Genomic DNA, 26,855 nt, shown 5'->3' on the forward strand with positions numbered 1-26,855 from the left:
TTTACCGATTCAACTCTGAAGTTTTTTCTTTATTAGTAATCCTTTATACAGAGATTTGCGGAAATATTATCAGACGGTGTTTGTTTATGTTGTTTGTGCCCATTCTCAGTGAACTGGTGAACTATTCTTCCTTAAATTTCGAAAAACATTTATTGAACATAAATTGCATTGCCAAGTTTCTAACCGCGGTCGTGGAAGTTCAACGAAGTGTAACAATGTGAGTTTTTTCCAGTTTCTGAAAAAACGCTGAACTTTAAAAAAAATGGCTGGAGTTTTACGGACTACCGTCGGATATTTCCCTATTGATTTTTATGCGTTTGTGCAGTATATGTTAAAATGATAATTATATGGTGGTATCTAGTTCAAATTTAATGCTTCTTCCAGTACTTCTTCGAGCACACGCAATTGTATTTTTTCTAAAGAAGGTGGAAAATTTCTGAAGCTGCCTGGAGCGATTCCAATTCATCAGCACCAAATGCATTTTGTGCGAAAACCATTCCGTGATTTGACGTCGCAATTAAACACCACCATTATGGGAGGTTGTTGGTAACACTTAAAGATGTTTTATAGAATTGGTTAATTTTACCGATTCGATTTTGAACCAGTAAAAGCCATTCTATATGTTATGTTAGATTAAAATCATGCATTTACTCTTATTTAGCTATATGTAATTTCCCAGAAACTACAGCTAGTGATTTACATATAAATCGGTGTTCGTGTACCGGTTCATTCATTTTTGAACCGGTAAAGACCATTCTATATGTAATGTAATCATTATGTTTATTTTTTACGTAATCGACCTCGACAGCCCAAAATCAATTTGCTGCTATTTTATCACCTCACATTAAACTTTCTTGAAACAAGCTCTAAACAACCATAAACGTTGGAAATCTCATAACAGTAGGAACCATTCCGAGGACATTCCGATATTCATCGGGGTTCAATATCTTACGTTTCAAACGGCATTATTTTGATGATAAACGGACCTCTTCGGAATGCCTTAACAGGTTCCACCAGGGCCTTTTTTAACTAGTTCGTTTATTTACTAGGCTCAGTCGTGTGTGACACTTTGCGGAGCCAAAATCAGTAATCTTTGATTTACATTTTAAATAGCAGTATTTCTAGGTTAGTATTGGGTACCAATTACTCGTGGCGGGCTCGAGGTTAATGGGTAACAATTTCGATTGGAAGGATATAGGTAGGAAACTGGTTTCTGAAGCCTCTTTCAGATACTACTCTCGGACGGTTTACCAAATCCTGGCTGGGCAGGGGCAAGTAGCACAGGAACAGGAGGATAATAATACTGGGACACAATGGCGGGAAATTGTTTGGAAAGGAGAGGATAGTCACATCAAACTCTAACATCAGACAAACAAAGGAATTCGTAGATCGCTTGCATGTAGGGAAGATCACGTGTTCCGAATACATCTCTTACTTCACGGAAGGGTTGTCTACCTCGGGTCACTAGGGTATCCAATAGTCGTGCTCTGGAGGCGTCATTATCCGGGCAATACCAAATTGCGTGATCGATGTCATCATAACCGGTTCTGCACCTACATATATTGCTGACAACGAGGTTTATTCTATAGAGATGTGCGTCTAGCGAGTAGTGGTTGGACATAAGTCTTGACATCACTCGAATAAATCCCCGACTTACATCCAGACCTTTGAACCACGCTCTCGAAAAAACATTTGGAATAATGGAATGTAACCACCGCCCAAGAGAATTACTTGTCCAATCGTGTTGCCAACTTAAAAGAGAACTCTGACGTACTAATGGGAAAAATTCATCATGTGAAATTCTTCTATCATAAATCTCGCCTTGTTGGCGACAATACATTTTTAACACCAAAACACGCCGTGAGGCGTATAAAACTTCATGATTTTGAAAAATAAAATAAAAACATCTTAAGCAGGTTTTGGCAGGGCATTTGTGGTTACAATTCATTTTTAGCATCAAAACATGCCGTGCGCCGTATAAAACGTCATAGTTTTGCAAGATCAATCCAAACTTTTGGGGCACTTCGAAACGTCTGGATCAGGTTCCGGTAGGGTCTTTTTGGGACTGTTTTTTGTCCATCACCAAAACAAGTCATGTGGCATATCAATCGTCATGATTTTGAAAGAGTGTGACATGTGTCGCATGTCCATATTTTTTTTCAGAGAGAAAAGTAGTCCTTGGAATCGGATAACTGAACATCTTGATACAGTCAACTCTCCCTTAGTCATTCTATCACTAACTCGATGTAAATCGTAGTCTGGACTTATTACATACATATTTCTAAAATTTACCCCTCTAAGCTGCTGCAGCTTTACGCATTTGAAGTTAACGATTTACATAGATGCTCAACGACAATTATCAGTCTTAAAGTGTTCATGTTATACGATAGATGAGGAGATGAAAGTATTGAACTGATAGTTGATCAGTTTCTTCCTTAGATTCTTGACAAAAATTACATGTAAACATATTTTTTCTATCTCATCATGAAAAATTGACTCAGCAAAACCGAAAAGTCGTTGTTTTGTGGTTTTTTGAGTTCAACTTTGTGCCATGATGACTTACAAAACATTTGTTTGCATATACATTTTCTTTAGAAATTTAGAAAAATCTAATTTTTTTAGATTTTTGGTATCTGTTTCCAATAATTTTAGAAAAATTAAAACGTTATTATCAGTCCGATCTGCATTTTTATCAATTTTGAGTATCATTATTTAGTTTATCTTTCTATGTTTTTTGAGTTGTGCTATTGAAAAAATGTGGTTTGTTCAAGAAAAATGAAAAACAATACAAAGTCAAATTGTCTCTCAGCGAAAAGTAGCCGCAAGTCAGTCCATTAGAAAAAAGTAGGATTTCATTAAATAAACTATAAAACAACGTCATAGATATGTTTTTAGGATTGCTTCTACTTCTATAGAATTAAAATTGTTAGACAACACATCGCATCATGAGATTTGTCTCAAAACAGATTTTGTCCACGTTCCCTAGGGTATCTAGAACATGTCCGGATGTGGCAAATATAGTTCTTAAGATGCTCAGTTTGACCGCCAATGGATATGGCTTTGAATTCTCATGTGATTTGATGTATCGGTTGATAGATTTTGATTTAAAAAGGATTTACCACTTCCCCGGGAATACCCGGAACATGTCCGGGTTTGGCCAACATGGTGCTGGTCACTCATCATGACTCTCATTGATCTTACTTTTGAATTCTTATGTGAATTGATTTATTCCATGGTGGGTTTGGCACGTTTGGCTCTGGTCTTATGAAGACCCATACGCACCGGAATATGTTCCGGCCATTGCTCTGGAACCAGCGGAACAAATCCAGAAACATACAATAACGTTCTATGGGACCATGGTATCTTTCTATTGTTCAATACTGGCTAAACTAATGCAGCATCGTCAAGACTGACTTGTGGCTATTTTTCTCATTGAAGTTGAATGTAATCGCAAGTCAGTCCCACTCAGATTTTGGCCATAAAATAAAAATTTCACGAAATTTTGTTCATTTTTTCTTGGTAAATATAGATGAATAAAATAAGTGTCAAATCAGAAAACTTGTAAAATCTTTGAACGCTGTTTTATCATTTCCAGGTTTTTACAGATGGGACTGACTTGCGATTATGGGCAATAAATTTCCCCTTAAATTCAATCGTTCAGAGGTGAAGTTACAGTTCTGCTGCTTCTGCTGCAACTGATTTTAACTAGAAAAAATATTAATACATTTAAAGGCTGACTAAAAGTAAATTGGTTCGTACAAAAAGATCTGTGATTCGTGATTGAATAAGTTTAAAAAGTCCATTAATGGTTACGTTACAGAACTTTTATTAAAACTTCAAAGTTACAGCATTAGATGGTTAGATTTCTCCAGTTGGAATGAAGGGTCGAACCTTTCTCTTGATGGAGCCCATCAGCGCTCGCACAGTGGAAACGGACTCGGAATAAGCGCATTTCTTCCATTTTGCCCACATTTACTGGATCGGCAGTCAAGACGCTTCGTCGAAGTCGCTGCTTTGAAATTGCCCAGTATTTTTCGATTGGTTGAAATTCCGGCCAATTCGGAGGATTCATTAGCTTGGGGACAAATTAGATCATGTTGGCAGTTGGCAGCTGGCCAAATCGGGCCAAAAAATGACTTTGCCCCTATGCTTACCGATGAACGGCAATACACGCTTTTTCAGGCATTCTTCGATGGGGATGTCATCGTCGAGGATGTGACGAATGGTTCCTTTTTCAGGCCACAACTGCAAATCGCTTGCCAAATCATGGCCTTCTTCGCGAACTTGTCGGCAAACACGAACTTGAATCTTCCCGGCAAGCGATGTAAAAATTTTGACCGGGAAGCTGCTTAAAATCGAGTTTGACGTATGTTTCGTCATCGATCAAAGTGCAGCCCTTGTGTTTCATCAAAACACGGTCGTACAAGAGCCTTGCACGTTTGTTGACCACGGAATTCTGTTCCATGTGCCGGTTCGGGTGTTTACTGTCTTTGTACGACTTGTATCCTTCCCTGGCAAGGATGTTACGCACCGCTTGAAAGTTGGCGTTGTACCTTATGGCCACATTTCGGATCGAAAGACCGGGGTTGACTTTAACGCACCTTAACACCTTGCTGCTCAGCTGACGATCCCTGGTTCCAGTTGTTCGTAAGTCCGCTGATTTCTTTCGACACTCAGGGTTTCCTTGTATGTTTTGAGCACTCGACAAACTGTTGTTTTCGGCATCTTTAGCACTTTAGCCATTTGACGTTATTTCTGAACGCGATCGACTTTGATCAAACTTGCACCAGTTGTTCTCTATAGAAGTGTAAACAAACCACTGTCAAAGATTTTCGATTCCCACACTAAAGGCGTGCTAGTGGCGCGCGAGTGGCGTACTAATTTGCTTTTAGTCAGCCTTTACTATAATTTTTGGAGTCGCACTTCGTAACTTCGACTGCCATTTTCCAAATGCATACTTTTTCCATATGGAACTGATATGGGATTATAGGCAGCATAAGTGGCTATGGACGCTGGAGGGTTAAATTCTGATTAAATTACCCAAGTCCGCATTAAGGGAAGAGTAGTAGTAGTAGTGTCTGAATTTGCATGCGTTAAGCTTTGGTTCATGGCTAGGTTTACCATATCACAGAATTGAAAAGGAGGACATTTCACTTGAGTTTTGGAGAAAAAATACGATATTGTCCATATTATTCTCTCATTAAAGGAGGACAATGAACTTTGATCAAACATTTTGAACATATGTGTGCTATTGCAAAATTTGTGATTATCTGTAGATTCCATATCCATGAGATTGGTCATATCGTCCAGCCGTCATCCTTTCAATATCATTGATACTTATTTTTCAAGGACAAGGAAAAATTGCTTCAAATAGGTTACTGTTGACCGATTTTGCTCAAATTTTAAACAAAACCTGAAAATAAGAAAATAAGTGGTATTATGGCGAAGAGGGAGGGTCATATTTTGAACACCCATGAATCGGCATAAATGTGTATATATTTCGAGAGCTCTGATGTCTTGCTTTCCAAAACTGTTTAAAAATAAAAAAATTGGTTGGTATATTACTCTAAATCGTTTTCTTAAGAAAAACTTATAATTTTGGGAGTGTAAGAACAATTTCAAATGTGATTTCATAGTGTTTTTGACTAGACTAAATAACATCCTACAATAGGTCTCTTGAAAAGTTTTTTTTGTCGTGTAACACCGTGTTATCATTCTCTTAAATAACTAATAACTATTCATTGTAATGTATGTGATCTTCAACAAAGTAGTAGCCGACAAAATACAATAAGAATAGATATTGAACAATTTTTTTCATAGGAATGTAGAAAAGGCCACAAACAAACAACCATACTAATGTTCATGTAATTTTCCAACAGTTTGTGTACAGAGCAAATGATTTTAAATGTTGAGAGGACGATCAGGACCCGGTTTGAAACCGTTTGAGCTCTGTGGATTTCACATTTTGCATCTAGACTGATCATTGTTACCCCGGATACTCAATAGTCTTGTTATTAAGCTTTCATGCATTATGATGCATCAAAAGATAATTTTTGGCTTATTTCAAATTCTCTTCATCGTGAGTGAACTTAATATCTACTGTTTAGGGCAGCGTTTCCCAATCTATGGGTCACTGGTGTAGTGGTAAGCGTGTATACACAACACATACAGGTTTGAGGTTTTGCAGTAAATTCAGTGCCAACATTTCAAAGGGGCGTAATTGCATTTGTAAACAATGGCTTTAGCTGTCGATTTCTTGTGAATAAAAGCTCACTCATGAAAAATAATGACACCAGCAGGTAGATAAATGTTTCCTCTACCAGTTAGCATTGTCATTTTGGAGAGGTAAGATTTCATTCACGAGAAATTGACGGCTAAAGTCATTGTTTACAAAAGCAATTACGCCCCTTTGAAATGTTGGCACTGATTTATCTCTTTTGACAATAACAGAAAACATAGTCGCTTGGATAAAGATTTCCTATGCTTGACAATATTTTCTAGATTGGCTATGAAAATTTTTCTCAAAAATGGGCGGAGATGATTTCCCGTATGTACCTAGAATTCATCCGTTAGTTTGCAAAAATTCCCGCTAAAAATAAAATAATTTTCCTCCGTACATTATAAAAGATGGAAAATACTGCAAATGGTTCACCAAGTACATCGTTACCAAATAAGCGCGCTAAAAACAATCCAGTTTTTCTTGGAGGAGGTGTTACACCCCATCTTCCCTACGTGCTTGTACGGAGAGCGTTTTCTTCATGATTGCATGATGAAATTTTTCAAGTTCTGCGGTGAAGCCTCTCTCTGTCTCTGTATATCTTGAATGGACTAGACGCCTAGGTCGTCGGTCGGTAGCAGGCGCAGACCGGTTGGTACGGAATTGACAAATTGTCGAGTTCAATGCAAGGTGTGTTTGTAAGAGAGAAACGAAAAAAAGGCGTTTACAGGTGCAATTGCGATCCACCACCGTGTGTCAGGTTTCGCGATTGGTTAAATGAAACAAGATATTCACGAGAGGTTGTTGCATAGCCAGCCCATAGACGGATGTTGCAATGTGCGGTGGAACGGAATAGGGAAATCTATGTTTGTCACTAGATTGGGCAATTTGTTTCAGACAAATCGCTGGTGTTCTTAACGGTTTTGGCATGAGGGTTTCTGCATACCCGCTCATAATTGGAAGCTTAAGTGTACAATCATTAAATGGAGCTGATCATGTAGACAGTTTTTTTAATGTTTCGGACCCCCTCCTTCCTCCCCCTGCGAAGACCATCGTCCATACAAATTTTAGGAAATTTGTATGCATCGTAGAAACAAGCCAGCCACCAAACCTTCACCCGTCCCTAAGATTGTCTATGTGGTTTAACAAGCCCCAATGTTGTTTTGGAATATCTTCAGATACTTGAAAATTCGAATTAATTTCCGATGCGATCTGACCTTACATATTTAAATGTATTGGTGGTAACAATCTTGATTCAAGAATGATTTTCAAAAACGACGTATCTGCTTTTGTTGGGAAACATTATTATGTATTAATGGGTATTAATTATACACTTTTCAATATCTGGAATCCAGACACTTTCATCGAATACATTATGATATACACACTTATTATCAAATCTAGCAGATCGCTAAGATCGCAGGTGATAAATTACCGCAATAAATCAGCTTTATTTGTTAAACAATTAAACCATGATTAATTTCCTTTCTTTAGGAGGTTTTCAGCCGTTTTTAACAGACGAAGCTTATAGTATAAATGCTATATATTCCTTCACATTATTATCCTGTTTGCTCTTAAAAATAAATATTACCACAGTGTCTATTTTTCATCTTCCTTCTAATCAAACAAAGATAGCAAAACGAAAACGCTCATAACCATGCGGAAATTTATACATAATCCAACCGAAAGGTTCCCATGGACCGAAGCGCGCTCGATCTTGACTTCAAATTCAGAATAAATATGTTTCAAACAACCGGATCTATCAAACGGAAAACAAATATCTGACCAGCTTTTGACCACCATAATTGGTGGCTGACGATGACTTACTAGGATTTTCCCCCTCCAACAATACCACTGATTGTGCCGCCTTGCAGAAACATAGGCAAGTGTGACATTATTATATAGCAGGTCCGTCATCGCCAAAGCAACAACGTGAAGGTGAAGGTGAACCAATTCAAACCGAAGAACCAGAAAGATTATGTGCCTATAATCAATTCGGTAACCTTCTCGGAAACCGATCGGTTGATTAAAATCCAGGCAAGCGTTTCAGAGAGATAAATGTCCTGCCTCGAATAGATGAGTGAGGTTAATTGAAAAAAAAAAAAAATGCGGAATCAGTTCGGGGTGGTTAAATAATTGCCTCAATTAGTGTGTTTGCGCTCGTGGCGACTAAACTCGCGAAGAATGGCAACGCGTCCTGTCTGCTTCCGATATGAAATCGGTGATGCTTGTTGAGTTTTCGTTTTTGAAAATTGCATAACATTCACTAGGTAAACAGAGACATGCAATTGTTGAAATCAGCTGCTTACCGCACTCGGAACATGCCGCTGTAGCAGTAGCAATTTCAAATGCATTTTATAGCTTTGGTTCGGCTCGGAATCGGTGGTGGCTTTGCTAGATTTCAAAGCAACATGATGCAGTTTGCGATAGTTAAAAACAAAATTGCAGTTGAACATACATACATACGGGGATAGTTTCATCCTCACTTGGCCCGGTTCGTCGCTAATTTGTTGTGCACGAAAATTATGGGTTTTATGTATTTCTTTTTTTTTTATGACGTAATTACACACTGTTTAATAGCACCGCACTCGGACCCCCGACGGTAACTGCTCTGCTCTGTAAGCGATTACCACTGTTAAGCTGAGTCAATACGTCTAACCTGGTTGGTATATAAATGTAGTAGTAGACCGGCTGCCTGTTTATGAAATTGTCTCGCTTTAAGCGGTCTCCAGCATAGCTTGCTTGGTGCGCTGAGTTCCCTGGAGTTCCTGGTGCTCTTCGAGAACAGTGTGTCGATCCAAGAACAGAGTTATGCCGCCGATACACTTGTATGAGCAACTATGAGCATGAGCATTATTTGTATAATAAATTATGAGCACATCCATGGTCACACTTGTATGGTTTCGGAGGTTAGAATTGGATCGTATTGGTAATGCACTCGTGTACTATGGGTGGGTTTAAATTCCACCGGTTGCCGTAGATTTTTGCGCACATTTTCTCATCCAACGTGTCCTTCGGATCATGTGTGCTTTGCTATATATGTCATGTACTAAAGGTTGAACAATCCAAACAAATTAAAAACGCTGCCATTAAGGCATTTAATGAGTAAAAATTTTTTAAATTTTATTGGATCAAGCTAAGAATGTATAGAATCACAGTAGGCATTTGTTGTCAGGATAAGTTCATTTGTTTACATGATGGCTTCTCTGGAGCAAGCAGGTCGCGGTTCGATCCTGCACGCTCGAAATGAATATCCCGGTCTATCCGCTCCTGGCAGTTTTCGATCAAATGCCTGGGCATGAATTTCACACCTCGGTGGACCGGAAGAGTGCCCGGAAGAATGTAAAACGAAAAAAAAAGAAGTGGAAATTCCCCTAAAAGGTCCTTGTCTAGCAAGAAATTTGCAGTTGTGGCCTGAAAAGTGAAACTTTCGTTACTTCTGGGACCATGAACCAGCAAATTTACCAGGAGGAGTGCCTACGGAAGAGACTACTGCCTTTTCTGGAGCAGCCTATTCTGGCCGGACTTGACAAGTTGCCACAACTCAAATTCCACCAAATAGTGGTACAGCGAAAATGGCGTCACATTGGTTCCCAAGGAGATGAATCCCGCCAATACTGCGGAACTAAGGCCAATTGAGGAATATTGGTCAATTGTGAAGCACATACTTAAGAAAAATGAAACTGCAATTGACCTGAAGGATTTCAAGCGGAAATTGAATTTGGCAGCCAAACAAGTAGTAGGGTTAACTACCCTATTTACGGCCTATTAAGCACAACCCGCACTTAGTTTTTTTAATCTAGCGCAGTTTAGCACCAAACGGAATGTTATTATTACTGACGGCTTCCAAATTTATTTACCTTTCTGTACGTACCGTTGTAAAGAGAAACAAATTGTTGAGATATTGTCAAAAGTCTAACACTGCTTCTTGACGCCAAACTCGGCCTACGGATTCTAAACTCGGCCTAACGCATTGAAACGCCATTGAAACGCCAATGAATTCACTTCGGCCTATCGGATGAAGATAAAACATGATTCGGTCGGAGCGCTTCTTTTGTTTTTGTGAATAATGGTTGCAAACCTTCATATCACGCGTTCTCATTGACTTCGTTCGGTAGCTTATTAACTAAAGTATCGTACCAAACGCATAATTGACTTGTTAACTCTGAAAGCATGGATTTATTTGAACTTTTCTGCTCGATAGGCCCAAAATGGGCGATTAGGCCGAAGTAGTTCACTACCCTAACAAGGCTCGTGCAAAAGATGATGGGTCGTGTACGAAAAAAAGTTCGAGCAATGGCCTATAGTAAGAAAGAAAACTGAAACCATGGGCTTACAATAAGCATAATACCTACCTACTAATACATAGCTGTTAAATTGAACTATGGTTTTATCAAAGGTACGTTGCCAATCTTCTGTTTGATCCTTTTGTAAAACTTACAGCAACAACAGGTTAATGTGATTTGACGAAAGTCCTTGGTTTCAATTGATAACGATCCGTTCTTAGTTATGGGGATGACTAGGCTGTGACTGTGACGCCTCGGTTCGGGAAAGAAATCAGTTTGCCAGCACTGATTTAATTCTTCGAGAAGCATTTGTTTGCCACGGAACGGTAGGTGCTTATACATAGGCCATAGGGTATCCAATATCGTCAGAATCTTCACATTTCTGTCTGCTTCCAGCGAGAGCAAATGATTATTCCGCCATGGTAAAAGGTTGGATAATTGCTGTTGTAATTGGAGTGTCTTGACGATTGGACGGTATTACGAATGATGATAAGGAGTAGGTGGATGCTTTGTTTCGGAGAAGAAAGGTTTCACTGTACATCAACAGAGTGATTTTCTTTTTCCCCTCACGAAGTTTACTTTACTCTAGAGATGTGCAATCTAATCCGGATCCAATCAAAAGATCTGGATCAATATGAAGAGTGAATGATCGAGGTCTATTTTGACGTAGGACTACGTCTGTGATTTCTATATGGGGGTACACTTTGTGAAAATCGACAATTGAACATGTAACGAAATTATGAAAGATTTTCAACGTTAATAACTCAGCTGCCCCTGGACCAATTTCAATAACTTTATCACCAATCGATCAGAAATATTTCTACGCATCTTTTAAATTTAAGACTTTATCATTTTTCAATATGTCACTATTGATAAGTGTATGAATGTGCAACTGTTGCTATGATAGTTAAAATTATCACCGATTGTCTGCGAAAAGCGATTTCCCTAGCACACATTTCTAAGTTGAATTCCAACCGGTCTCACTAAACGATGTTAATTCAATCACCGCATGGTGAGTGGTGGTGTTCTCCAGTATACAACGAAAGGCTCCCCACACGCAGCTAGCTATCAAGGCTGGCCTCAACCGCTGATCGGATTCAGTTCCAATCACCGTGTATGGTGGTGGACGGTCGATTGGCATCAGCAGCAGCAGCAGTGCTTTCGGCACGTGGCGTTGAACATTGTTCTCCAGTACACAACGAAAGACTGCCTGCAAGTCCACACGAGCATCCATAGAATGAGGAAGAAGCCGCACCGCTATTGATCAGAATCAGTAGCTCTTTGTGAGTCGCTGTGGGTAATCTATGCCAAGCGCGTCACCCTCATTCCAAACAACATACAGTTCATCAGCCTCATCTGTGTTTAACACCCTAATAGCTCAGCATTACTCAACCACCTTGTGATGGACCACCATAAATTTGTAAAAGAGTATTTTTTGGACATTTGTCAAGGTAATCAATCGGTCAGTTCCCATATCAAGATAGAGCTGGAATTAGGGCGTAACAGCTTTTGTAAACAATGACTTCTTTCGATGATATCTTGAAGGTCAAGACCACACATACCAACATCACCATAAGTTAGGGTAAGACTTCCCTACCCGACGGTAATGTTAGTTTGCGTGGGCGTGCCTTGAATTCCTAAAAATCATCGAGAGAAGTCATTGTTTACAAAAGCTGTTACGCCTAATTCCAGCTCTATATAGATATGTTTAAATCTAACATACCATGTTCTTGAAAGCAACATTGGGGCGGTTCAATTTCAAAAAATCGGTCGCCGCTTGAAAGTGGTCTGTTTTTTATCCAGATATAATGGATTTTATTTCTTAATACGCCAATCGATAGGAATTTTTTCTACGAATCTTTTAAAATAAAGACTTTATAATTTTCCAAAATGTCACTATTGAAAATTGCACGAATGTGCAACTGTTGCTATAATAATTAAAATTGTCACCGATTGCCTGCGAAAAGCGATTTCCCTTAAATCTGTGTAAGGGAAATTGAAGGGAAGTTGAATTCCATCTGGTCTCACTAAACGGTGTTTATTCAATCACCACGTGGTGAGTGGTGGTGTTCTCCAGTACACAACGAAATGCTGCCTGCAAGTAGCGAGCTGCAGCCCACATGAGCATCCATAGAAGGAGGAAGAAACCGCACCGCTATTGATCGGAATCAGTAGCTCTTCGTGAGTCGCTGTGGACCATCTATGTCAAGCGTGTCATACTAAAGAGTACAAACTGAGATAACCCCGCACAAATTTCTATTCCTTCACAAAACACAAGCTCCTGCTGCAGTTAACAAATAAGATTTAATATATAAGAACAAGTAGTCCTACGTCCCCATTGCGTACAACCCCAGAAGGCTGTCTCATGTAGTTTTTTTTTTCATGAAGGTCGGATCGCCGGCTCAGCAGAATTCAATAATCTTTTCTCTGGGTGGTCAGATCGGAAACATTAAGGATTCAGGGCAAAAATTGATCAAAAATGACCTCTTCTTCTCGCCGTGGACCCAATAAATATTTCATGAAAATGCGTTCTACGTTAAATAGAGAACTTTCACAAAAATTTTAATTTAATTAGGTTAAAGTGATCCGATGAACCGTTGAAAACATCCGGATCACCTATATGAATGAACCGGTTCTGAGTCGTTCGCCTAAATGATCCGTTTTTCCGATCTCTCTGTCCAGAAAGATTGGGAAGATCTATTATTAACCATTCGCATATCCATATTTTGAAATGATGTCGTTAGAAAGGTTTTAATTTTTTTTGGGCTATCAAGTTTGTATGAAGATTCTTACGAATTACTATGAGAGTTTTTCACTGCCTGATTTTTATTCTGGATGGTCATAACTTTCTACTCAATCTACGGTTATAGCTACGAAATATTAATACATGACAATACGACACGCATAAGTTAGAGTTTGTATCAGATCCGCATCACATCTAATCATGTGTCGTTCATTTGACATTTCCCAGACGTTGGGAATGTCTAGTCAGTGGTTTATGCAAATTGTTACACCATACGAGTAGTAGGTACGATCCGCAATCAAAGTATCGGTTACAAGGTCTAGGTGTATAGAGTTAGAGTAAGGTGGGGCAAAAGTTCGTGTTGAGGTTTTCGATGGCCGTGCAAAATAAATCTCAATGTTTTGAGACTTGTTTGGAAGGCTCTAAAACCAGACTTTACCTCAAAAAAAAATCACAAAAATTGGTGAAGGGATAATTTTATACGTTTCTCTTGAAGATGTATCGTATCATATTTTTGATATATTATTAATAATGCTGGAATTGTGTATAGTGGGGCTAAATATCAAGCGTGTCCCAAACCCATGTAATCATGCACAAATGTCAATGGAATGGAGTTTTATTTCAAAGGCTTGGGGTTTTGACATTTTGTTTCAACTATGGTCGAACTTGTGCCCCACTTTACTCTAGTCAACACGCCGGTACGCGTGGAAAAATGTAGTAAATACAAACAAAACTTCAATTGCCTCGATTGCGGCAGGGTGACTGCGAAACGAAATTACGGCTGTTTATACGCTGTTAAGTGTGCGCATATTTCGAATGCGCTTTTCTTCCCTACAAACATGGTTGAGAAGCGAAAAGCACATGTTCATGTTACGTAGACTGCTGTGCGATGTGTTTGTAAACAAATTTGACATTGTCAGTGGAGTTAGGTTAGGGTTGAATTTGAATGCTTCTATTTATGTTACGAATATCAAAAATGATTAAAATTACCCATCTCAAAGTTGAATGATCTCTACAATGACTCTGGCAAACACCACGCTAGGTCATCGTCGTCCTCTAAATAATTGACGTTGTTCAACCGAAAAGTGGAAAACCCCTCTCTTGCGTATCCGCCGGTATGATTGGCTTATTCACAGAAGTCGAAGATTCAAAAACAGTAACAGACGGAACCGAGTGACGTGTTTGTTCAGATAAAGTGGCGCAAAATAAACCCGCTGTGAGTTCTTCGGTTTCGCATGAGGTCATCATAGGAAGTTCGTGGTTTGGCGTTTTCGGTTCGGTAATTGTTCATGCGGAAAGCTTGCATTTCCTTTCCTCTAGGCATACATATAGGAGGACATATATCGGCATATCATCGGTCTATATTAAGAAAACAAGGGATTACTGGTCTGCATCAAGCAGCCTGCTGTTTTTCTTAGAAAGTGATTTGTTTCATTTGCCGTATCCAAAGAACGGTGTGCGGACTGTTCGCGCTCACAGTTGGAGGTTGATTGTTTGTGTTTTGATAATTGACTTATTTAGGGAGTGAGAACGCGTTGCATTGCAACTGTTCAGATTTGGTTGTTGATGAAAATGTAATTACCTAGTCCTAGGTTTAGGTTATTTTCCCAGAATTTTTCATTTCTATATTTCAAATAGGAAGAGTAAGTGTGCCAGTGAACCAAGTAATCCCAAGACCAGCGTTTATATTTATAGTAAAATATACCTAGCGAATGCAAAATGTATATTTTAAAATATGCACTAGAGAAAATGGCGTCTTACCCTAATTTCGAGACGAATTCCAAGATATTTCTGGGAAAAGTTCCAAGATAGCTTGAAGTCAATTCAATGTTTAGTTTTTTTTTAAGTCAAAGTGTCTACGGTCCATCAAAATGAATGAACGACTGTCAACGCGGAGCGAGATGAGATCTAAAACTTTTCAAAATGATGTACGTAATTTATGAACAGCCTACCCAAATAACAATTTCCGTTTTATAAGGGTTCTGTAGACCATGATTTAGACTTGTAGCATGCTTTAAACCCTCCATAAAACTTGCAATGTTACTTGGGTAACCACCACAAAGAAAAAGAAAGAAATGAAAAATTAATTCTTGACCCCAAAATATGAACCAAAAAAGATCCAAAATATGATATTATTGGTGATGGTTTAGGTGTCGCACAAATCGTTTAATGTGCGCATCGAGATAGTTGCAAATTACTGCGGTAGATTTTTTTAATTTCACTAATATAGGTCTATCTTTTGTTCAACTTGCCAGAATACAGTAATGACCCGCTTTTGTCAGTCCCCTTCTTGAAAATCTTTTCTAATGTTCTACGAAACTCATGCGCTTTAATAGTGGTTTTATTGCACCAAAGCATACCATAAACATCCATCTTGAAGATGAATGAGAGAGATTTGGAATTACGGTAATGTGAAACTATTGATAGATAAAAGTATGATGCGCTAACAAAATCGGGTCATTATTATACAGTTAAAATTTAATATGTTGTTACCAGGATGATGGTCTGCTGTTGTTTCTATGAAATTGGCATTGCTTCTCCAATTCGTTTCGTCAAATGTCGTAAAAACAACTTAACGGAGCAGAGTAACATTGAATACAAAAAAAAAATCAGATAATTTTCATGGATTGCTGAGCTAATTTCCTTATTTCACAACACAACCTTCTTTCTACGATGCCTGGTTCATGAGCAGGGTTGTTAATGACGTTAACGTATATTAACGTTTTCAATATAACGCTGACGTTAACGATTAACAACAATGAGTTACGAATTTTCAAAGCACGTGATATCCGGGAAAATCCCTACACTAAAACAACTAAAATTTTCCGGGAAAATTAACCACCTTATTTTTTTTTTTGATTTCAAAATTTCACTACATTCTGAGACCCTTCGGCACATTTTCCGATAGTACAAAAATAACCTATCCTACACACTTAGAAAAAAATCATGTAAATTTAGGTGCTCTGAGACTGACATAGACGAGCGTCAATTTTGACATAAAATTGATTCATAATAGACGCGAAATTCAGCTCAATCAAACGTACTTTTCGTCTAGTAACGAACTTTTCAGTCTCAGAGCACTTAATTTTACATGACTTGTTTGTTTATGTCGTATTCTTTATGTCAAAGATAGATTCGTCATGTGTAAAATTATGTATTTTTAAGTGTGTAGTTAATTCCATTTGTATCTGTTTTCTATTGAAAACGAACTTCTCCTTGGGGAGCATGAACTTATTATAAGTGTGCGGTACTCCGGTGTTCCATTTTGTTTCTATTATAAGGTGATGACTTCCAATACTTTACGTATATTTTCCGGTGAATAACTAACTGCTTTCAGTAGCTTTTATCAATATGCAGATACAAACGTTGAAAACAACTATAATCGTTGAAGATTAAATTCGTAGCGATAACCAAAAACGGCTGGTCCAGCCAATGACGTGCGAGAGGATGGATTCGTAGTCATAAAACGTATACTCTCCTACGTCACGGTGTGAATATGTTCTGTCAACAAAACAAAGACGATCAGATTTTGTTAGTTTCCTTGACTTGTCCGCGTGAAGCTCCTATGTGTAACCTCTAGCTCAATGCACAGGGGGATAAATCTAGATAAAAGGCGGTCAGAAATTGACTAGGAAAACAGTGGGGTCCGACCGCCAATCCATTGTGGAAGATATTATAATTTTGATATCAGCCAACTTCATTTGGTTATCGCATCCCAACTGGAACTTTAGACCTACCCTCAACTTAGCGTTCTTTAAATATGTTCATAGCACGAACCAGAATATTATATCATAAATGCTCATGATATTCTTAAAATTTGTCTTTCTTTTATTATTATAGTCACTGTAGACTGGTGTTACTCTTGGGTAATTCATGACTTGTCCGGGGATGAGATTTAAGAACATTTTAGATTTATAAACCTCCCTAATATTCAGTGTTCAAACATGACCGCCACTGACTTCGAATAGAATGTAAAACTCCAATGACTCATTGTTCGCCGTTTTTTTTTTATTCACCAACCCCTATTTTTTCCCACTGTGCAATGGTTCCTTTTGTCACCTTCACAGTCACTTCGAAGGTTAGCAACATCGAAAAGTGTAGATTTTCTCCACAGCGACGACGTGCAATCGTTGGTGCTGTTTTATTAAGCTTCTACGTCAACTGCACACTCCCTACTGATTGCTGGAAGAAGAGGATGTTTGGAAATAGAGGCGTATGTGTCAACTTTGGCGGGATGGTAATTTGCATCACAATCGTGGGGTTTTTATTTTTGCCACATTTAACGGCTCATCAACACCCATCCACCACCGTTCATTGTTTGAACTCTATTGTTTGTCCAGTGTAACCTTTTGGCTGGTGGTTTCCGAGATTTTCAGCGAAACATGCCTTCGTAATTTGTTTACTTTCATGACGTGAATTCCGTCACACAAACAAGCCATTTCAACCCGGAATCATTTAATGAAAACACTTTAAAAATCTGTCCACGTTTTGTGAGGTCTGTTTTGCCCTGCCCAGAAAAGTGAAGCGTGTATCATCGTCGCTTCACCGTTTCATGTATAGCACGTCTCAATCGTCAAAGCAGATCATGAGACAGATTCACACTGCAAACTGTCATACGGATACCTAATACATATCTATATACTCGCTAAATATGTGACCATATTATTAATTTTCATGCGAAGCAAAGAGAACAATTTTCCGCGAAGTGTAAATGGTTCGGAATTTCCAATCGCGCCGTCCCGTGACGTAATCGTGGATAAAGGTTAACTTTCTTTGACGTAACTCAATGTTCTCACAAATCATAAATAATCCGTCAGATAATGAAATTCAGACGCGGGAAAAGTTTTGCAGGTGTTCAAGAATTTAGTTTGGCCATCCAAAACTCGCTGTTATATTTGCATACTCGGAGCCTGTTATAACTCATTATAAGAAACACACAGGTTCGAAATTCGCTGTAGAGACTCCGGCGCGAGGCAAGATCACTTTCTTCATAGGCGGTTCCGCTCCTAGCAACAGAGCGCGCTTGTCGCAGGCATCTTTTACCTTTGGCCGGCCGAATGTCCGTGACACCTGAGAATGCTTCACACTGCTGCTATTTAGCATATGAAATTAGTAGGACCATTATTTTTTTGCAAAGCAAACTTTTTTTTTTGGCAAATTCCTGTTTAAGCAGGAAATAACTACTTTTCCATGGTGGCGGGTCGAAAAAGTAAGGTACTGGCCGAATCTGGAATCGAGTGAAAACCGGTTTACCGCGTGACAGATCAGACTTGGAGGCAGGCAGGTTTTGCGTGGACGATTTAAGCGTGAAGATGTAATATTTGGTGGTGTAGCATAGGTTGTTGGATTTCGATTCATTTATTAATTTTGTTTTATTTATTATTTATATGATCTATTTATTATTTATTTATTCTCGTCCCTCAACTCTCAAATCGTGAAACTCAAGCAGTAATATAAAGGTGGAAAGCAGTAGGGTAAAACACTACTTCGTCGTAATCGTCCATTTCCGTTCTATCGCGCAGAAAAAATCACCGTGTAAAAATCAATAATACGTTTGTTCTGATGCATTAGTTCATAAGCTACAACACACAGCCTATTAGAGAGCATTGTATGAAGAATGTTTGTACTATTTTTTCAAAAACAAAAGAAGAGCTCGGTTAACAAAATGATAGCAAATCGGATAAATTTTGCAGCTTAGCATATCATTCATTTATTTTGCAGTCAACAGTTTTTTAAATAAAAGCAACTTAACGTCAAGTTCTGCTGTTAACGTCTTGTTGAAAAGTTAATTCAAGTTCATCTGTGGTGACTTGTCCGGGCTGAGATTTGAACTAAAGTCTTTCAGTGTGAGAAACATGGATGCTAACGATTTACGTCAGGCTGGTATTCATAATAATGAATATTATGTAATACCATTGATTTTATTGAAAGTAGGGCTAGTTTTCCTTTTGATTCAACAGTGTATAATTTTGTTCTAATTTTTGTTGTGTTAACCGTTTGTCGCTTGTCGCAGGCATCTTTTACCTTTGGCCGGCCGAATGTCCGTGACACCTGAGAATGCTTCACACTGCTGCTATTTAGCATATGAAATTAGTAGGACCATTATTTTTTTGCAAAGCAAACTTTTTTTTTTGGCAAATTCCTGTTTAAGCAGGAAATAACTACTTTTCCATGGTGGCGGGTCGAAAAAGTAAGGTACTGGCCGAATCTGGAATCGAGTGAAAACCGGTTTACCGCGTGACAGATCAGACTTGGAGGCAGGCAGGTTTTGCGTGGACGATTTAAGCGTGAAGATGTAATATTTGGTGGTGTAGCATAGGTTGTTGGATTTCGATTCATTTATTAATTTTGTTTTATTTATTATTTATATGATCTATTTATTATTTATTTATTCTCGTCCCTCAACTCTCAAATCGTGAAACTCAAGCAGTAATATAAAGGTGGAAAGCAGTAGGGTAAAACACTACTTCGTCGTAATCGTCCATTTCCGTTCTATCGCGCAGAAAAAATCACCGTGTAAAAATCAATAATACGTTTGTTCTGATGCATTAGTTCATAAGCTACAACACACAGCCTATTAGAGAGCATTGTATGAAGAATGTTTGTACTATTTTTTCAAAAACAAAAGAAGAGCTCGGTTAACAAAATGATAGCAAATCGGATAAATTTTGCAGCTTAGCATATCATTCATTTATTTTGCAGTCAACAGTTTTTTAAATAAAAGCAACTTAACGTCAAGTTCTGCTGTTAACGTCTTGTTGAAAAGTTAATTCAAGTTCATCTGTGGTGACTTGTCCGGGCTGAGATTTGAACTAAAGTCTTTCAGTGTGAGAAACATGGATGCTAACGATTTACGTCAGGCTGGTATTCATAATAATGAATATTATGTAATACCATTGATTTTATTGAAAGTAGGGCTAGTTTTCCTTTTGATTCAACAGTGTATAATTTTGTTCTAATTTTTGTTGTGTTAACCGTTATGGCAACCAAAATGAGATTAGCTGGAGTATTCAAAACAAGTTACATCATAACAGCAAATTATGATTTCAATTTGATCTCCAGCTTTGCTCGGGTAGCTAATCCATTTTGGACCAGTTTCAGGCAAAATAGCGAAAAAAAATCATTTTTGAATTTACCTTCCCCGATTTTTATAAAACTTTCCGAATTGTGTGTCAATGGGCAAAGGTACACATTTTTTTTTAATTCGGCCATTTTGGATCATGAAAGTTTTCAAAAAATGACACACGGAAACGGCATTTATTGTTCTACGATGTTTGTCAATTTTTTCCATAATTTAAAAAATAAATTGTTATTTGAAGTTTCTAAAATCATGTTTTTGTATATTTTGCCAAGAAAAACATTATTTTTCTCTATAACTTTGTCTTAGACGTCATTTCAAACAGTACATTTTTTTGAAAAACTTCATAGCAGCCATTTTCAAAAAAATGTGAATTATTGCCCATAACAAACAATTACGAAAAGCTTCATACAAATCCGAGACGGTCGAGTTTATCGATTCGTCATTTGGCGTGGAACTGCTCTTTTCTGCCTTCATCCGTAGGAAAAAAAGGCAATTCAAAAAAAGAAAGCCGTCGCATCGATTTGGTCGATTGAAGCTGATATTGTGACGCCCTGATGGCAACCTTTTTCGAAAACATCAGCTGGGACGATGAACTCCGAGATCGTGACGCGAATGCTGCCTCTTCTGTTTTCTCGAATATTGTCGAATATGCGATCGATCAGTTTGTACCCATGACAACTCCACCCATATCTAGTAACCCTCCTTGGTCCAACCACCGACTCAAGCGACTGAAGTTATCTATAGGAGCTGCTTTGAAGAAATTTTGTAAACTTCGAACGGAGGCATCGAATAGGAAGTACAACCTCGTTAACAAACAGCGGCTCAACAAACAGCTTTATCAAGTCCATCAGCGTCATCTACAAACTAAACACAAAGCAAGTCCCAAGAGCTTCTGGAATCAACGGAAGGCATCGGGTTTACCTTCTACCATGTACAATACGGATCGAAAAGAATCTGATACGGAGGGAATCGCTCCTGTTCATGCCACAATTCAGCAATTCGTCAAAGAAAATTTACCTAACGAGCACATCGTAGCCGCCGTAAGCGAGGTTCCCGTACTTTCTGCTGTTGGACCGCATCCACCTATTTCGACTAATGATGTTCGTAGAGCAAACCTTCGTTTGAAAAATTCTTTCAGCACTGGTCCTGACGGAATCCCCTCCGCGGTTATTAAGAACTGTATTGGAGTGATGGCCGCACCTTCTAGCATCCATCTTCAACCTCTGATGGGATCTTTCCCGACGGCCTGAAGGATTCTTTTGTTTTCACTGTCAGATTTATACCGAAAAGGTTGACCGCTACAAATCTTGTTCAATACACATAATCAATCATTCGCGAGAAGGAAAAAGGTCATCAAGTGCATGATATCTACACCGATCTTTCCGCTGCTCAATCACGAGATTGTAGTGGCCAAACAAGAGCGTCTTGGCTTTCACGGTTCCCTTCTGGCTTCACTCATACCTCACCGGTCGGCATGTGTCAGTAAAGAAAGAAGATCATATTTCTCAACCGTTCGCTGTTTCTTCTGGTGTACCTCAAGACAGTCATCTGAGGCCGTTCATATTTTTATTGTATCTGAATGACGTTCACTTTTCTATCCATTGCCTGAAGCTGTCTTATGCTGATGATTTCAAACTATACTTTGTCATCAAAGATCGAAGTGATGCATTGTTTCTTCAGCTGGACGTTTTTGCTGTTTGGTGTGACAAGAGCCGGATGGTATTAATACCATTACCTTACAGCGTGCAGGAGCAAATATTAAGCCGTGAGTCTACCATAAAAGACTTAGGCGTCATACTTGATTCACAACTTACCTTCAAGGACCATGTGGCTTATGTTTCCGCTACAGCCTCTTCTATCCTTGGTTTCATTTTTCACCAAAGACTTTTGGGACATTTTCTATTTAAAAACACTCTATTGTTCGCTAGTCGGCTCCACATTAGAGTATTGTTCCGTAGTATGAACTCCTTTTTACAGCAACGGGGTAAATTGTATTGAGGCCATTCAGCGAAGATTTGTACCTTCGCTCTTCGTTGGCTACCCTGGAGTGATCCTTTCAACCTCATTAGTTATGAAAGTCGCTGTAATTTGATGTCCTTACAATTACTTAGTGTTCGCCATGGCGTCTCCAAGGCTACCTTCATTGCTGATCTCCTACGATCGGACATTAATTGCGGCTCACATCTGGAGCAGTTGGATGTCAATATCAGACGAGTAAATTTACGTTTCAACGGGAAGCCGGTACTCTCGCACAAACTACGGCGCTAATGAACCGTACATTAGCATGTGCAAGATTTCAAACATTTTTTTTTCTTTTTTATCGTGATTTTTAGCCATAGGCTAGTTCATGACGTAGATTTTCAACTAATTTTATAACTGCTTTGATTTTAAAATCTCCCATGTTAGGTTTAAGAATCTGTTTTATAATGCACTTCTAACTTCCTGATGGTTTCTGTTTTCTTTATTTAAATTAAGTTAATTACTTTATCATTAATATCGTCTTATATGTTGAGGGCTTAGTTCAAGCAAATGTATCTGTACGATTCCATGTTATCTGTTGGTACTGAAATGTTGAGCTTTTGCGCCCACTTGTGTAAATAGGCAATACCAGCACCGGTTGCTTCCAAATGTAGGTCAATTAGGGAATGGGTAGTATTTACGTGATATTCGTTTTTATAATAGCCGAAAAGTCCTCTGTACTTCCACGAAACATCACTGGGATGTTGGATTAAAGGGTTGGGTTTGCAGCAGGGTTCGTTTTGGTAAACGACTCGCTGACAGTAACGTCCCTAACATGTGAGGAGCCTAGGATCAAACATACGATCTTCTGCTCTACAAGTAAAAACGGTTGCCATTAGGACACCAAGACCCTCATATCACAATAAACAATTATGATCAAGTTTTTGATTTTATCATTTAAACCTGGCGATGGCAATTGTCGCGCAAAACGAAGCATCAAACAAAGCAGCCATTCGAATGGTACACTCTGATCAGAAGAATTCAATCAGGATTTATAATTGAGATTGAGTACACGTCTATTTTACAACCAATTTCGATTTGTGCATATTTTTTTTTCGACCAGAAGTCAGTAATTGACATTTTTTCCTTCTTGACCCTTTTTTTTAGGCATTGTGAAAGTTTCTAAAAATTAAATCTCACCAATGCCCAAGATCACGCTTGATGTTCGTAGACAAAAATCAACAAGCAAACAACTGTGGTTGATTTTGTAAGCTATGATATCGCAGCTCGGAATATCAAGCTAACAAAACTCACCAGCTGCAAATCTCACCAAACTGTGGTGAGATTGAGTTTATTGAGTTTTTGCTTTACACCCGAACGCAATCGAAACTTCTATAACGGCTGGCAGCAGTCCCTTCGAGTCTGCCATCTGCCAAACTATACTTTTCTCTTTCTAAGAAAACGATGTGCAACGGAATCATTTTTGTGTCGAGTCAACTCTCAGCTTTATTTTTGCACGTTGTGAATAGTCTCGCAATATCGAAGGAGCTTGTAAAATCGATATCAAGTATGCTATTCTATCGCGCGTGCTAGCTAGCGGAAAAAATATATCATTTGACTCATGATTTTGCCAACACTGGTGCTAAATTTGAACTAATTTGGAAACGATCTGAAACTGCGGGTGAACTTTAAAATTTGAATGGGAAATGGAACAAAACTATTCACTACTATTTCCAGTTTCCATTTGAATATCACGGTGTAGAAAAAAGCAAAGAATTCCTCACGTGTATAAGAATTAGTGTGTGGCATGATGAGTATCGGCATATACCAGTTGTATCTCCCTTACCCCGGGGTACCCAGGACATATCCGGACGTTACCATGCCGGCCTTGAGTCCTCATAGTGAACTACGATAATCTTACAATTTAAGATTGTTTTTATAATGTACCCAACAAACAATTTTAGCTGCAGACTAGCTTATACAGGCAAAAATTAGCTATATAAGCCAATTTTTGGCTGTATAAGCTAATCTGCAGCTAAAATTGTTAGTTGGGTAGTTAAGTCAACTTCTCGAATATGATGAAACTTGATAGAGGTTTCACACAGTCTAATGGCATTCTCCTAGACTGAGTAAAATTGTCATGGAATTTCCTCATAAAGTCTGGTCCACTTAGAATCCGGACACTTTATTTATTCTATAGCAGCGCCTCTATTGGTCAGATTTGGAATGTTTTGACAGCGATTTGTTTTGAAAGAACACGTGATTTAGTGGAAAAAGCTTCCCAAACCCGGGTCGATTCGAAATATTGTGAAAAAGTTGAAAATGATCGATGTCAGGCAGATTCCCGGACAAAAGTTTTATCTGGTCACAGCACGGGGTGATGACACCAGCAATTTCAAGTTTGTTTTTGCCGATAAATTCGCCTGGAAATTGATAATCTGGCAAGGAATTTGCAGCTGCGGACTCAAAACTAAGCATTTTATCACCAGAAAAACGATGGACTCGGAGCTGTATAAGCAAGAATGCCTGGAGAAATGTATACTACCTTTCATGAAGGCTCACAAAGGTCCAGTGAAGTTCTGGCCAGATTTGGCAAGCTGCCACTACAGCCGGGAGGTGCTACAGTGATGTCGCAACAATAAGGTGAATTTCGTCGACAAGGATATCAATCCACCAAACTGCCCGCAATTCCGTCCAATCGAAAAGTACGGGGCAATTACCAAGAAAACTGGAAATACGATTCAGGCCGCTGCACAGATGATGGCGGGAATTCCAAAGAAAGTCAATAAAATACCTTCATTTTAACTAAATTACATTTTTATTACGTCAAATAAATCCCGAGTGTCCGGATTCTAAGTGGACCAGACTTTGCGCAAGAAGTTTTTCCTGGTTTTCTACGACTACTCAACTCACTTTTGAGTAAATCCACTTTTGACGAAATTGAGGCGATCTGATCGACCGTGTGGCATAACGTCAGCATTATCAAAAGTTCTTCAATTAACGGTCGAAACATAAGCATTTTACTGACCGATTATTTAATTTAATTGCAAAGCGGTCTTCAGCAAATATGTTGCTGAAATAACCTCAAATAGCATAAATAGTGACTGCTGTGTAAAACAATACGATACACCCAACCGGGAAATGTAAGATTCTATTACAGATTTGCATTGAAAGTATGCAGAATTTGCAATTGAATTCTGTAACGTGGTTGCTGGAAGGTTTTCAAAATAATTTTGTAAGTTTTATGTTGGCTTATTTTTTTTGAACAACGTTGTGTTTAAAAGATCATCTCGTGAAGGTCTTATACAAAACTATGCAAAAACATGCTTGTATGAAACATATGCAGAGGATGTAATAAATCCAACTTTAAATTGGATCTAAGTGAAATGTGTTTGGGCGTGTACTAATACTAATGTTGAAGCATTCATAATTCTACCAACCGGTTTCAAATTTGCCAATTCGATCTTGACTTAACGTTTATCTGGTCAGTGTTATATAAAATTTCAAAGCTCGTATGTGGCATCTTTTTCTTGGATCCTTATGTTTGTTCAACTCGTGACCCTCAAGTTGGACGGCCAACCGTTCATTGACAAATCCACACCGTTCAGCATTCCTCAATCGGTGGACGAAAAAGTTATCAATGAAAAATCAGAAAATCGCACAGCCAATCCCACGTCGCCTTCCATAGGTACGGTGGATTCTGCGACATGTCGACGACGTCGTCGTCGCCTTCATCTTTTATTTATTTTTTCGCGAACCGATTAGCAACTCTTGAAACTACGACTGGTCACTAAACATCGGGTCTATGTTTCTTTTACAGGCAACCATCGAAGCATCTAAGCAGAAGCAGCAGCAGTTTCTCCTGCAGGGACACCACGAACAGCGCGACCACCGCCCGTCTTCTCTGCCACAAGTAGGTGCGGTCTGGAGGTGCGGCGGCGGTACCATATACCATACCATACCATACCATACCATCCATACCGATTCGCGAGCCCGACTGCACGCGCGCTGTGGCGTCTTCTTCTTCAGTATCACTTGAGCAGTGCTGCAGTGAAGAAGTGCTACTCGGTGTTGCTTGAGAGCACGCGTGTGTATAGTGTAGTGTCCCTCCATCATCCCACTATCAAGTGGTTCCCGTAGTGATAGCACAGAATTAAAAAGTGGTGCGTTCCGAATTGTCCTCGACGCATAGAAGATCCAACAGCGTAGTGCTTCGAGCTGAAGAAACATGAGGGTCGGTCGGTTATTTCGAGCGCACGGTGAATTTTGTGCATCGCACCCATGGGAAGTGATAGTGGCCCTGGTGACTCTAACGGCATGCATTATAACTTTCGACAAAGGCAGCGTGGATCCGTTCCAGCAGAGCTCGCGGTCAGGTTCCGGGAGACCTTGTCCAAGCTGGCGGTTCAGCTCGGTCAGTGCCGATGATGCTTTCCGGTGTGAAGATGTGGAGCAGAATGGCATCGATGTGATACTGATGACTATCGTACGATGTTCGGCAATTCTCTATTGCTATTACCATTTCTGTAATCTACAGAAGCTTGGTTCCAAGTACATTTTGGGTGAGTA

General features: G+C 38.9%; 1 protein-coding gene across 1 annotated transcript in view; it reads left to right on the forward strand.

Annotated features, from left to right (window-relative positions):
• Hmgcr (HMG coenzyme A reductase) overlaps positions 1 to 26,855 on the forward strand; it is a 112,603-nt gene that overhangs the window by 38,887 nt on the left and 46,861 nt on the right. The window contains exon 2 of the mRNA XM_065239815.1: positions 26,107 to 26,848. Coding sequence (XP_065095887.1) covers positions 26,515 to 26,848 — 334 coding nt within the window. The 5' untranslated portion in view covers positions 26,107 to 26,514. The remainder of the gene's footprint in view (positions 1 to 26,106; positions 26,849 to 26,855) is intronic.

The sequence above is a fragment of the Ochlerotatus camptorhynchus genome, unplaced genomic scaffold (genome assembly GCF_037179485.1).
Source record: "Ochlerotatus camptorhynchus isolate MF236.1 unplaced genomic scaffold, CSIRO-AGI_Acam_v1.1 ptg000062l, whole genome shotgun sequence".
Classification (NCBI taxonomy): Eukaryota; Metazoa; Arthropoda; class Insecta; order Diptera; family Culicidae; genus Ochlerotatus; species Ochlerotatus camptorhynchus.